Consider the following 14,078-nt stretch of genomic DNA (forward strand, 5'->3'; position numbering starts at 1 on the left):
GCACATGGGTGTGCGTGTGTGTGTGTGTGTGTGCCTTTTAATGTTCATAAATGGTAGCACACACAGTGTTAGGGGTTAAATTGTATCCTCCCAAAATTCATATGTTGAAGTCTAGCCCCAGAAGCTACCTCAAAATGAAATCTTACTTGGCAATAGGGTCATTGCAGATGTAATTAGTTAAGGTGAGATCATACTGGAGTAGAGTGGGCTCCTAACCCAATATGACTGGTGTCCTTATAAAAGAGAATGTCATATGAGACGCCTCCATGCCTGTGCTGATCCCCCTCATCCTCTCCCTGAGCACAGCTTCACTGGAGGAAATGAACAAGAGGAGTCAGTGCTTTCTTCGGTTTTAGCTTCTTGCTTACACTATTGCAGTAAGTGATTATATACTTCACTCTCATTTCTGCTCTGTTGCTTTAACTGGCTACTCTGACACCTGGCGGCTCAGCTCTGTCTCCCAGCTCAGCTGGGTTCCTGACCTCCCCTCAGCAAGCCTTCCTCTGCTGCTCAACAGACTCACCATCAACTGGCAACAGCTACCCAGGAGTTCAGGATGCTGACCAATCTAAACCTAGCCCTGTCTCCACACTGCCCATCCCCATGGGACTAGGAATATCTTTTTGATAACCAGATGATAAATCTCTTTGCCCATCTGATCTGAACACCTTAAATTCTCAACATCACTCAACTCATAAAGGAGCAAGAGGAGGAACCAAAATTTCCAGTGTCTACTCCGTATGCCACTCCTTTTACACACATCATCTTCTTTAATCTTTATAACAACCTCTTGCAGTGGGGCCATCATTCCTATTTTACTGTTGAGAAAACTGGGTGACTTCCCCAAACTCAAACACCTGGCAAGTGACAGTGCCAGGACCTAGCTGGGACCTACCCGCGGTGCTCTGCTCTCATGCCCTGCCTCCTCCCCAGGGTGACAGTTGCTCCCTAGGAAGCTCATGGGCAGGGCACACGGATTAGCCGTGAAACCACCTGTGACTGGCTCCTGGAGAAGACGGACACAAACACCCCAGCAGCAGGGCTGTGTGTACCTTGGGGTTGTCTTTCACCCCCAGGAAGAGGTCGTCCTTCAGTTTTTTCTGGCAGTGTTCACATGTGCAGTCAAAGTAGTACTGCTTCTTCAGCTGCCTCTTGCGTTCTTCACTGACGTTGAGGAAGTCGATGTAGGACACAGTCAGCTCCTCTCCTTCTGAGATTTTGCCCAGGGCCCGGAGCTCAATTCTGAAGCAGGGTGAAAGGAAAAGGTGAATTGAATCCAGGCCTACCAGAATGGGATCTGTGCTCTCCGAGGCTTCATGGAGTTGGGTCTCAAAGACAATGACTTTCACTGACACTCAGAAACTCCCATTGACCCCACAAAAGGAGAAATGTGACCTAAAGGATGATTTTCTGGACAATTCTACTCTATTCCTTAGAACAGTCTGATTCATTCCATTCAGTTAACTACTCTGGAATCAGCTCAAATAGACTCCTAGTAGAGAGCTGGGCTTGGTCATAAAACCAGACAGAATGTCCATGCCTGTAAGTCTCCCTTTACTTTTAGCTACTGATTGTCTGTAACAAAGGAAGGTAGAAATAATAAGGCAAAAACTCCAAACAAGAAAAAACTAAAAATCTTTTCTGGTTAGTTTGAGGACTACTCTCTCAGAAACATACACATTTGGTTACCCACAACCTTGGCCCATTCTGTATCTAACTTGAAGTCACCTCTTAACCTTCAGTCCAATGGTTCAGGCCAAATTACCTAAGGAGACTTAGCCCACTGGAGATCACTGAAGGCAAAGAAACAAAGACTGGCTCTGTTAGCTTGCTGCATTTTTCACTTTTGTGTTTATTGGGAGATGTGGCTTGTTGGTTGAAGGTGGTTAGCAAGGGCAGATGGCATTTCAGTTCCCTTCCAGCCCGGACCTGACCCTCAATTACCTACAGCACTACCCACTACCCACCTTACCTAATGTGATAGGTACTGAAGATGTTGAAGGTAAAAACCCACTGCAGAACTGACATCCAGCTGAGCCAAACAGGTGGAGGTCAGTCCGTGGACCTCTCAGCCATGCATCCTCCACCACAAGGCCAGACAGCTACAGAAAACAAGTGGTGGGCCCTGCAAGCTGGGTCCTAAACCGTGCTCCTCTATCTCCCCAGAATCCTGGGACCTCCCTGACTAGTAGGAAGCCATCATCCAGAGAGGAAGTGGCAGGATGCAGAGGGCTGGGGAGAGCGTCTGCACAGAGATCCGTGGCCATTTCTTTTACCTCCCAGAAAGGCTCAGTTGGACACCATGCAAAAGCAAGGGCAAGACTCCAGCACCTGAGAAGAGTCCCAGTCAAAGGCAGCCCCTTCCCTGTGGTCTGAGATGACAGTCAAGAGAGCAACTGCTGAATGGTAGTGACGTTCATGTCCAGGCATCTGAGGTGACCACTTATGGATAAAAATCCTTCTCCCAAAGTGAGATACACCGACACGCCTATTAATGTGATAATATGTTAAAAACAACTCCTGTAGAGCCTGCAAAACTGAAGTGCCTGCTCACCATTTGTCCCTCCTTTCCTTTGTTCCTTACCCCAATTTTCGGCAGCAGTGGTTACTATAGTGATGACAGGCCAGTAGGAGAGGAAGGCCGGGTGATTCTGCTCACAGTTCTGCTTAGAATCCTATGTCTGAGCTGCAGGGACACTCATTTCACAAATGAGGATAGTGACACAAGAGGGATAGGTCCCACAACACTTTGGGGACAGAGCCAGGATTAGAACTTCATACCATCATGAATGGTACTTCATACCATTCACGATTCTCCTCATCACAGTAGCCTTGCCTGGTTGCTTTCAGGCTGCTTCCCGGGTCTTCGATGCATGGGAATTAAGATGCATCAAAGCCCTTGATTTTTAGGACTCTACTAATGTCCTTAATAATTCTAAGTGAGCAACTCCTGGGCCAGGATAGAGTATGGATCTCTGGTGTTTAACTCTGTTGGGTAAGTAACCAATTCTGCCGCCACGAATCCCTTTTACAGAGGCAGCTCACCATAGTGACATATTCTAATTCAACAGTGAATCAGTGACCAACTGGGCTGGAATTTCCAGTAATTTACTTCCCATCATGATTGTGCCAATTCTTGCATGGTCTCAGGGTATCTCTGATTATTTCAATGGTATTAGAAATTTTTCAAAACCAAATTAACTTAATGTCACTTAAATATGAAAAGATGCATATATGTATGCCTCATTTTACCTTACTTGAAACTGGAGATTGGGGGAGGGGAATGGACACCAGCCTGAAATCAGCACTGCAGGAAGCAGGAAATGAGGGTTTTGGCCCTGGCTTTCCCTCCAACCAGCTTCCTTGGACAAGCTTCATCCCCACTCTGGACCCCAGACCCCTTCTACCTCCAACAATCTGCAATTCTATAGTTCAGCTAATTCAGCCACAAGTAGGCAGCCTATTTAAATATTTCTCACGGAGATTAGGGACAGAGCCCAGAGCTACAGAGACTTAGAACTAGGAAGGTCCCTAGAGCACTCTCCTCTTGACCTTTCTCTACAGATGTGGAACCCAAGTCCAAGAGATGACGTGAATCATCCAAATTCACGTGCAGCGCACACCAACACAGACTCAAGTGCACCAACCACTTCTACCCCAGCATTCCCAAAGCCTAAATTCCCACACAGCATTTTGTTCTTAATCCAAAGACTATTTCAAGGGCTTTCAACCCCACCCTGAGGAAAAGACCTATCTGGGACCATTTGGTTGTCATTAAGAAAAGTCCGAAGTAAAATTTAACCTAAACTACTAATTCATAGTTGGTCAGAAGCAGTAAGCAGAATACTAGGAATAAATATTTATTTAAAATATCAGTTATAGATGCTATTTTTTGGAGCCCAGTCTGGGCGAGAAGTTGGGGCTTATAAACAGACAGTCCTTTAGTAGGTCAGTCACAGTCCCCATTACATGGTAAGCAGGGTTTAGGGAGACAAGATAGGCTTTTGCTAAGATGATGTGGACTACAAGCGTTCATGCTTCAAGGTTGGAAGAGCAGTGGAAGTGAGGCATGAAAGGGAGGAAGAAAGGAGGCAAAATAAAGCAAAGGCAAGGCAGGTGGTATGTGGGTAAGGAAAAAATGGTTAATTTAAATGCATTAAAAAGACGAGACACTGGGACACAGAAGGATATTATGGACAGATGGCAGCCAAGAAGTCTCGGGAATGGGTGGCCCCAGCAAACCAGGCAAGTGAGGGAGATGGGTCAGAGGAGCAGGGATGCGTGAAAGGACTGACCCACCTCATCTGGGTATGAAACATGGATTTCACTGCCTCATGACTGAAAGACAAAACAGACACCCATATGGAAATCATTATCATTGGCTGATCAGGTGTGATCCGGTGCAAGGGTGTATAGCATTCTGGGTCACAATATCAAAGCTTTGGCCATCACAACAACCTTTATCCTAGCCCCTTCTAGCTGGACTCACTGGACAAGACACAGCCTGGTATAGTGGAAAGTGCACTGAATTTGGAACAAAACATTCTGGATTCAAAGGTACTCAGCCCTGACCTGAACAAGTTCCTTCCCTTCCCTGTGTTTCAGTGTTCTCACCTGTAATGAGACTGTCATGAGACAATGCACTTAAAAGCAGAGTGCTGAAAAAACATGCACAATGTTGTTATTATCATTCTATTAAGCATCCTGGATGAATAAACATTGCCTTTTTGGATGTTTGTCTTGGAAAGAGTTTGAAGTGCACATGGAGGCTGGTTAGGTCACATAGATAGTACGTAAAAATTGTTGGGGTTCAAATTGGGCCCCTAACCCCATGTCTAGGGTTCTTTCCACTATGGCAGGTGGCTAGACAGGAAATGAAAAGTCACCTTCTCTTGCACAAAAGCCAAGAAGCCTGGATAAAATGTGGCTGCTAGAAATTAGTAGATGCAAGGAAGCCAGAGCAGACACAGAAGAAAGAGTTCCTAGGTTCCTGTGGTTGTTACACCCAATGACAAGAGGAGTCTTGGGTCACCACCACTTAGAAGAGGGCCATCTAGAAGGCCCAGGCCCATATAAGGCTGAATTTGATCCTCTCTGCCAACCAGGTCAAGCTCAGTCAACAGCCCCTCTAGGGAGGATTCCATGTGATCCAGGCCAGTGACCCCAAAAGGCTTCAGAAAGGAAACACAAATGCTGAGAAAAGATTATCATCTGAGTCCAAAATAAACTTTCCCATCTTGAGTGACTTTCTCAATTGCTTAAGAGCCTGGTTTCAGAAATAGGAAGGAAAAGAGAAATCAGGGTACTTGGCATACTGAAGCTTAGGCCCAGTTCTCAGCTGAGAACCAGACACCATTGTCTGGCTTCTAGGAAGTTTTTGGGGGAAACTTGCTCATTGTTGATGGCTCAAAGTCAGCTTGTATCTGTCATAAAAGCTCACCTCTAAGAGCAAAAGCAATTAATATTGCTCAGGCCTCATTCCCCTATATCTCCCCATCCTGAGCCATGGACAACCAGGGGCTCATTCCATCTGCTGATTCTTCTCCATTTGTGCCCCACCCCCAAATCCATCATGTGCCCTTAATTCCCCCCTCATCTGTGCTGTCTCAGAAAAGGGGGCTGACCTCTGAGGGTTGCATCACCCAGGTTTCTTTGTGGTCTGGCTTCTGGTTGGGGTTTGACCAATGGTAGGAGAGCAGAAGGTTGAAGGAATGAGGGGTTGGACTATCTAGTCCATTGGCTTCCTCTTTTCTGAGCCATAGTGCCAGCTGGCTGGTTTCTCTAGACACAGTTGTAAGCCACAGCTGAGCTGTTGGGGGCCCTCTATCCTGGGTCCAGCTCTCACTAGCTGCAGAAATAGTGCTTCCTTCACCTGCCCTTCCAGGCCTAGAGGTGGTGATGGTTTCATGTGTTGCTAGTCCCTGGGCACCTCACCATTCCTTGTTAGTTTCTTTTTGTTGTTATATTGTTTTGTTTTGTTTGGTTTGGTTTGGTTTTAGAGACAAGGTCTCACTTTGTCACCCAAGCTGGAGTGCAGTGGCATGATTATAGTTCACTGCAGCCTCAACCTCCTGAGGTCAAGTGATCCTCCTGCCTCATCCTCATGAGTAGCTGGGACTACAGGCACACACTACCGTGCCCGGCTAATGTATTTATTTATTTTTTATAGATAAGGGGATATCACTATGTTGTCCACGGTGATCTCGAACTCCTGACCTCAAGTGATCTGCCCCTCCTCGGCCTCCCAAAGAGCTGGGATTACAGGCATGAGCCACCAGCCCCTGCCCCTTGTTAGTATCTTCTGTAAATTGTCCTGCCCACACTTCTGTAAATTGTCCCTTCATTCAATTCTATTTGGGTAAAGCCCTTTGAGTGTGCCTCCTGATTCCTGCTGAGACCTTGACTAAAATGACCTCTAGACAGATAATCCTAGGCTTCAAGTTTTAAAATAGTAGTTAAAGGTTTATCTAACACATCCAGGCAGCCCCAAGAAACATACACACTCAGAAATGATCCAGGTTGAATTCTTTGTTATCCTCCATGATGCCTTTCTCTCATTCACGATTATTCTGGAGTGAGATTTCTATGTGCTATACATTTAAAATCTATGCTAGTTCAGGTTTAGCAGGTTGACTTTGGCTTAAGTCAAGTGGAGAAAACACCATAGGTCTCCCCATCCCCTTCACACACACCCCCAGATAAAGACATACTCACTTGCCATTGTTAAATATGACAGTGCAGTTGGGCCAACAGTCATGGTTCACCAGGCCCAGGTTGGGGAAGATGCCTACGCCCACGGCCTGCAGGCCTCTCTGATCACTGAGAGTAAAACCGTTGCAGTTAATCTACCCAGGGGAAAAGATGAAAGAGTCAGTTGACAGACATGGACAGAACAACATCCTAGCTGTTGAAAGGAGCTTTAAAAAACAGAAGACCCAGTCTCAACCTGGAGATGCTTACGGAGTCTGGACACAGAACAATTAGTCTCCTGTTCTCTGCGTGACTCCAAATGATGCACAAGATTAGGTCCATGGGACAGTCCCATATCTGCAAAAATGCAACCCTACCTTGAAAGTTTTTTGTGGCCGTATTCTAAGAGTCAAAGATGGAAATGTTTTCCTTTTTCTGTATCTGGGTCTTACATGAGTATTCCTCAGTCTCTGTCTTGGTTTTTCTCTCTGTACCCTGCTTTGCGTGTGCATGGGCGTGTGTGTGTGTGTGTGTGTGTGTGTGTGAGCTTTTCCTTCCCCTGTTTCCTCTGCCTACTCAGTTTAAACTCCTGTAGCTGTTCATAAAAAAAAAAAAAAAAAAAATTGACATCTCTTTTGATTATTTTGTATCTGGTGAACAGTTTTATATTCCCGGCTCACAATTTTTAAATCTGATGGGTGCCATATTTAACACTTATCTCTGAGATTCAAGGCAAATCAAGTTGGTCACTACTGATGCGGCATCCAAGTGATTTTCTTTTCCTTAAAAATAAATTGTTCTTTACAGAAACAGATACCAAATATCTGCTCTCACAGTAGGAAAAATGCGTAAGAATAAATATAACCTAGAATACATTAGTAACTGCATGCAAATTTCCACTTCATCTATAAATACATCTATGAATGCATGCTGTACATAACAGAAACCCAGTAGACATTTATGCCCTCACATGGATATTTGTCATAGATATGGAGGAGTGTCACTTTCTCCATTTATTCTCATCAGACATTTAGTAAGTTCATGACGTTAAGCCTCTGAGTACCACTAACAAGCTGTGCTACTTGGAGCAAACTACTTTCTTCTCTGAGCCCTGGTTTTCCCATCTATAGGTTGAAAAAATTGGACTAGATAAGCTCCAAGGATCTTTTCAGCTCTAACCTTTGGTAATTATATGATCTCTAGCCCTAGTCCCCAGACCTATTAGGGATGCCGAAGATTACTCAACACACCAATTCACCCCAAGGCTATAGAACGTAACAGGTAAAAGTAACAGCTTAGGCCTGGCGTGGCGGCTTACGCCTGTAATCACAGCACTTTGGAAGGCAGAGATGGGTAGATCACTTGAGCTCAGGAGTTTGAGATCAGCCTGGGCAATATGGTGAAACCCTGCTTTTACAAAAAAATACAAAAATTAACCAGGCACAGTGGTATGTGTCTGTGGTCCCAGCTACTTGGGAGGCGGGAGGATCACTTGAGCCTGGGAGATGGAGGTTGCAATGAGCCATGATTGCACCACTGCACTCCAGCCTGGGTGACAGAGTAAGACCCTCATCTCAAAAAAAAAAAAAAAAAAAAGAGGTAGAAGCTCTGGCTCCTGAAAATACAGACTGCTTCTAAACTTTCCCCGGGCACAAGCTAACCATGTGGCTTTTGGAGGTCATGTAACCCCTCTGGGCCTAGGTTTTCTGTTCTATAAAATAGAAATGCTGAAAGCATGGACCTTACCTTGTGTGGTAAAGATTGTGTAAAATAATACATGGGAAGCTGTGGTGGTTAATTTTGTGTGCCCACATGGCTGGTCAATGGTGCCCAGATATTTGGTCAAATACTGTAATGTATGCTTCTGTGAGGGTGTTTTTGGATGAGATTCACATTTAAATTGGTGGAGTTTGAGTAAAGCAGAGTGCCTGCTAGAATGTGGGTGGGCCTCATCTAATCAGTTGAAGACCTGAATAGAATAAAGACTGATCTCCCCTGAGCAAGGAGTTCTGCCAGCAGAATGCCTCCAGACTTGAACTGCAACTCTTCTCTGATCTCCAGCCTGATGGCCTACCTTGCAGATTTTGGACTCACCAAGCCTCCACCATCGTGTGAGCCAAATCCTTACACTCCATCAATCTCTCTCCCTTCGCCCCCCAATATGGTGAAGACTCGAGAGATGTCAGTGTGATGTTTGTCCTCCTCCGTCCTCAGCCTGCTCACCTTCACCACATAAAGGGCCTGGCCTACCAGATGGAACACAACCACCCCCCACAGCCAGGACCTGAGCCTCCTCATCCACCGGGTTCTCGCCCCCACTTTCCGGACTCTTATGGCCTCATCTGGCTTGGTTGCTCCCACCCCAAAACCCTGATTCCCCTCTCTCTGGCTCACATCCCCCACTGCTCCAGGCTCCACATCAATCCTGCCTGGCAGACCTGGAAAAAGGTTTCCAAAGTGACTGGTGAGCAGGAAGGGATAGTGACTGGGGATCTTTATTTTCAATGTGGAGAGGAAAAAAATGTAAAAAGTGCAGATAAGTAAGAGGATAAATTACCATCCAAATCTACCATCCAGAGATGGATAAATAAGTAAAATTTGTATGTGGGATGCCAATTCAGAAAGAGCAGGAATGGCCTCACAGTAAACAAGGCGAGAAGACAGAGTCCAGGATGAGGGGTCTTCACTTCAAGCTCCTGTCCTCCTTCAGTCCTCTTGGCCTCCCCTCCCAACTCTGGCCTGGCAGTTTCTGGAAACTTCTTAGTTGGATGATCCCAGCTATCACCATGGCCCCTCCTTTATAAGGAATCATACTCCAGAATCTCTGGATTTTGTTAGTTGGGTCATTTGGAGGCCTGTCCCTGGGCTCAGAAATGGAAGGGGCAGTAGGTGTTTCTGCTACATGTGGTAAATAGAAGGCGGTTTCTCCAGCGCCTCTGGCTGCCTGGGCTAGACGAGACCTTTATGGAAATAGAAACCAGGGTCCAGGGCAGACAGGGCTTCTGCCTCTTAGTTCACTTCTGAGAAGCCCCACCCTCCCCAAGCGGGAGGAGGGAAGGAAAGAGGAGACAGACAGGGAAGGTAGAGAAGGGACGCAGGGGGCCTACCACTCCGAAGATGTGTGAGATGTACTGCATGCTGAACTGCTGGCTCTGGGGCAGCCAGTACTGCAAGAACGTGTCCACGTCCACCCGCAGCTCCTTCTGCTCCTCCTCCCCGAAGTGCTCCACGTGGTTCTGCAAGTCGTCCACGGACACCAGGCAGCCCTCCGTGAGCCCGGTGCCTTCTCTCTCCACCCGCCACATGATGCGCGCCGCCAGCCTGTGGGAAGGGCAGCATCAGGGGACCACTACAGCTGCATTCATTCCTTCAACACACATTTACTGGGTGTCTCGTGCATGCCAGGCACAATGTTGGGCCCAAGATACAGTTTTAAACTACATGGATGGAATTTATTCTATCATGATGCTTCATATAGTGGGGGAGAGGTAAGTAAACAAGCACATTTTACATAGAAAGTGCTATACAGAAAAAATAATACAGGATGGCATGATAGAGTGTGACTGGGGTGGGGAAGCTAAGGTCTTCCAGGGAAGTGTCACAGAGGAGGCACATTTGAGCTGGAATTGGAAGGGGTGGAGATGCTGGCTCTGTGACACTGGAGAAAGAGCACTTCAGGAGAGGGCAGTGAGTACAAAAGCCCTGAAGAAGGAATGAGCTTGGCATGATGGAGAAGCAGCAGGAAGGCAGAGGTGGCTGGAGCACAGGGAGCAAGAAATGGAGACCAAATAAAGGTGGAGGTGTGGGCAGGAGCCAGGTCCCGTGGGGTCTGGGGAAACAGAAAGGTGCGGCAGCATGGGTCTCTCTTAACAGTGTGGCCTACTGGGATGAGCCCTGCATCAGGAGTCTAATGACCTGTTTCCACTTCTTACTGTGTGAGCCTGGGCAAGTCACTTGACCTCTCTGAATCTATCTGGTGGCTTGTAAAATAGGGAAAATATTCCCTGCTATGCTAACCTCCAGAGGTATTCAGAAGACAAAGTGAGGTAATAGGTGTCTGCATTATGTGTGAAGGTATTGGTATTCTTAATGATTGGGGAGTGAAAAAGTGGAGAAGGCAATCTAGGGGGGGAAACAGTGTGAGCGGAGGCCTTGAGGCAACCACGGGCATGCCGCATGCAGGAAGCAGGGAGGGGCCTGGCCTGGCTGGAGCGGGGCTCTGGGGGAAGAGGAGGCCAGGTGGGACAGGAGGAGACCTATAGAGACACAGGGACTTGAGTATGAGACAAAGGGGTGTACTTCACCCCAAAGGCCTCTTTGTTAACTATTAGGTGGCCTGTGATGAAGCTTATGACCCAGGGACACTTTAATGTTCCTGCCACCCACTGACTGCACACTTTTCAGGCACCTGGGGAGGGGATGGTGGTCCAGCACAGATCCTGTTCCTGAGGAGAGACCTGCTGGGCAAAGCACAGGCCCTCTCCTCGTTTTTTTTTTTATTGAAATTTTAATTGAGATAATTGCAGATTCACAGGCAGTTGGAAAACAATACAAAGAGATCCCTTGTACATTTTGCCCAGTTTTCTCCAATGGTAACATTTTAGAAAACTAATATCACAGCTAGAATATTAACCCACCTGTATTATTCAGATTTCTTCCATTTTACTTACACTCATGAATGTATATGTGTGTTTAATTATATACAATGCTATCACCTATGTAGCTTCATGTATCCACCTACACAGTCAAGATACTAAACAGTGCCATCACCTCAGGGTCCCTTCTGTCCCCCCACCTCTTTTTGAACCATTTTAACCATTTTTAAGTATACAGTTTGGTGGCATTAAGCACACTCACACTGCTGTGCAGCCATCACCAACCATCTGTTTCCAGAACCTTTTTCATCTTCCCGATTTCTCCTGTTTGAGTCACTGAGTTATTTCTGGAGAAATGCCCCGCGTGGGACTCCAGGTGCCTGGAAACTGAGGTGTCTTCACAGGGAGCCCAGGGCAGCACTGGGGAAAATACAACTCAGCACAGGGAAGATCTGCTGCCTCCAAATAACAAGGAAAGGGTCATGAAGCTCAGAGAATAGAGGTCAATGGGTAATAGATTTCAACTCAGTAACTATCATAGGAGGTGCCATTTACTTCAGGTCTTGAAGAATATGTAGTGTTTCAATAGATGGAGCTAAGGGGCATGGAGAGGTTGACTGAGCCATTTCATTCTGCAGGTTCCTAAAAATCATCAGGATATGACAATTCCATTCTGTACCTTAACTTCACACCCTATGCACACAGTGAAAATGCTCCCAGTCACCATCTCCATCGCCTTTGCTCTGCAGTACTGGCTTCCTGAGCATCTCCCTGTAGGCCCAGCACTGAGCCCCACCCCAGCGGAACCTCCAGGATTGGGAATCTCTTGGGCTGGAGCTATAGGCCTTGAGATTCTGATGATGGCCACCAGGAAAGGCCATTAGTTGCAAACTCAAATGCACTCTCTGGTGTAATGTGTATGACCACAGGGAGCAGTGGTGCTGCTGTGACTTAGAAAGCTCTGTATTTTTTCAAAGGTGGCAGATACTACTCAGCTCTAGCCTATTTTGCCAGATCTTCAGTTTTTTGTTTTTTTTTTTTCAAGAGAAGTCAGAAATCCTAATTTTAAAATGTGAAATTTCCCAATTTTTAAACATTGGTGGATCAATTTAAAAATACTTGCCCCTTGGCCGGGCATGGTGGCTCACGGCTGTAATCCCAGCACTTTGGGAGGCCGAGACGGGTGGATCGCTTGAGCTCAGTTCGAGGCTACCCTGGGCAACATAATAAAACCCCATCTCTAAAAAAATACAAAAATTAGCCAGATGTGGAGGTGTGTGCCTGTGGTCCCAGCTAGTCGAGAGGCTGAAGTGGGAGGATCACTTGAGCCTGGGAGGTCAAGGCTGCAGTGAGCTATGATCAGGGCCCCTCCACTCCAACCTGGGCAACAGAGCAGACCCTGTATCCAAAATATCTAAATAAACTAAACACTGGGGAGCCCTACAGAAGGAATCTGCAAGCCAGTTTCAGCCTGTGGCTGCAGTTTGGAATCACTGCTGTCAACAGCCAGTTCTCCCTCTTAGACCTTAAGGGAGTGAAGAGAAGTGACCATATCCAGTCTTTGAGGCTCTTTCCTGACTTGCACTCAGCTTAGCTTCCTTAGATCTGGGAATGTTGTTACTGCCGCCATTCCAGCCTGACATTTGGAAATCCGAAGCACCACCATGGGGCCCAGCTCTCACCTGATGTTCTCATTGGGCACTTTCCCATATCTCTTGATGGCCGAACATTCATTCTTGTGGTTCAGCCAAGCATCCTTCTGGCAGGTGCGGTCGCAGTAATGGGCAAACTTGCACTGCCCACAGCGATGGAGCTTCTCCTGCCTCTTGAAGCAGGTGTGGCACACAAAATTAACAAGGCTGGAAATGGAGAGAGAAGACACATGATTGGGAGCACAGTGGAAAGGGCACCATGCAGCCAGTGGGACGCCTGTGTTCCAGTACTGGTTCAGCTGGCTGGTCCTTATTTATCTAAACTTCAGATTTCCACCTTCCAAAATGAGGAGTTTGAGCTTCCAAAGGCCCTTCCCAGCTATAACAATTCCTTTAGCAAATTTTTTTTTTTTTTTTGAGACGGAGTTTCACTCTTGTTGCCCATGCTGGAGTGCAATGGCACGATCTCAGCTCACTGCAACCTCAGCTCACTGCAACCTCCGCCTCCCAGGTTCAAGTGATTCTTCTGCTTCAGCCTCCTGAGTAGTTGGGATTACAGGCACGTGCCACCACACCCAGCTAATTTTTGTATTTTTAGTACAGACGGGGTTTCACCACGTTGGTCAGGCTGGTCTCGAAATCCTGACAAGTGATCCACCCGCTTCAGCCTCCCAAAGTGCTGGGATTACAGGCGCGAGCCACAGCGCCTGGCCTACCAAATATTTTTAAGTGACCCCCATGTGAAGGACACTCTTACCTTCTGCATATAAGCCCTTCAATTCAATTCAGGAAGAGTAAATTCATGACCTAAGTGTATTAGGCACTGGGAATACCACAAATTACTAGAGAAACAATTGAACATGCAGTGTGGTGAACACTATGACAGGGGAGCACAGGGAGGTCCTAGACACTTTGGAGAAGACACTTGAATTCCTTATGGACCCCTCGCCCAAAGTCACAGGTCATTGGCACTGTGTTGAAGGGGGCATTTTGGTGACATGTCCTTCTCATTGTTGAAACATACTGTCCCTTTCCTCAGTAGTGTCCCTTTCCCCAAAGAACAACAAATCATAATGATCTACAGTACGATGGGACAAGAGCATTACAGTATTGTAAGCAAAAGAATATCTACACACTATGA

At 46.6% G+C, this 14,078-nt stretch overlaps 1 protein-coding gene across 2 annotated transcripts in view; it reads right to left on the reverse strand.

Moving 5' to 3' along the window:
- SMYD1 (SET and MYND domain containing 1) overlaps positions 1 to 14,078 on the reverse strand; it is a 42,464-nt gene that overhangs the window by 12,572 nt on the left and 15,814 nt on the right. Inside the window, exons 2-6 of one of the 2 annotated variants that reach the window (XM_003775882.4) lie at positions 12,968 to 13,144; positions 9,798 to 10,011; positions 6,715 to 6,845; positions 4,300 to 4,338; positions 1,053 to 1,242 (exon numbers count right to left, since the gene is read on the reverse strand). In XM_003775882.4, the coding sequence (XP_003775930.2) occupies positions 1,053 to 1,242; positions 4,300 to 4,338; positions 6,715 to 6,845; positions 9,798 to 10,011; positions 12,968 to 13,144 (751 nt within the window). 2 annotated transcript variants of the gene reach the window in all.

This window comes from Pongo abelii, chromosome 12, assembly GCF_028885655.2.
Source record: "Pongo abelii isolate AG06213 chromosome 12, NHGRI_mPonAbe1-v2.0_pri, whole genome shotgun sequence".
NCBI lineage: Eukaryota > Metazoa > Chordata > Mammalia > Primates > Hominidae > Pongo > Pongo abelii.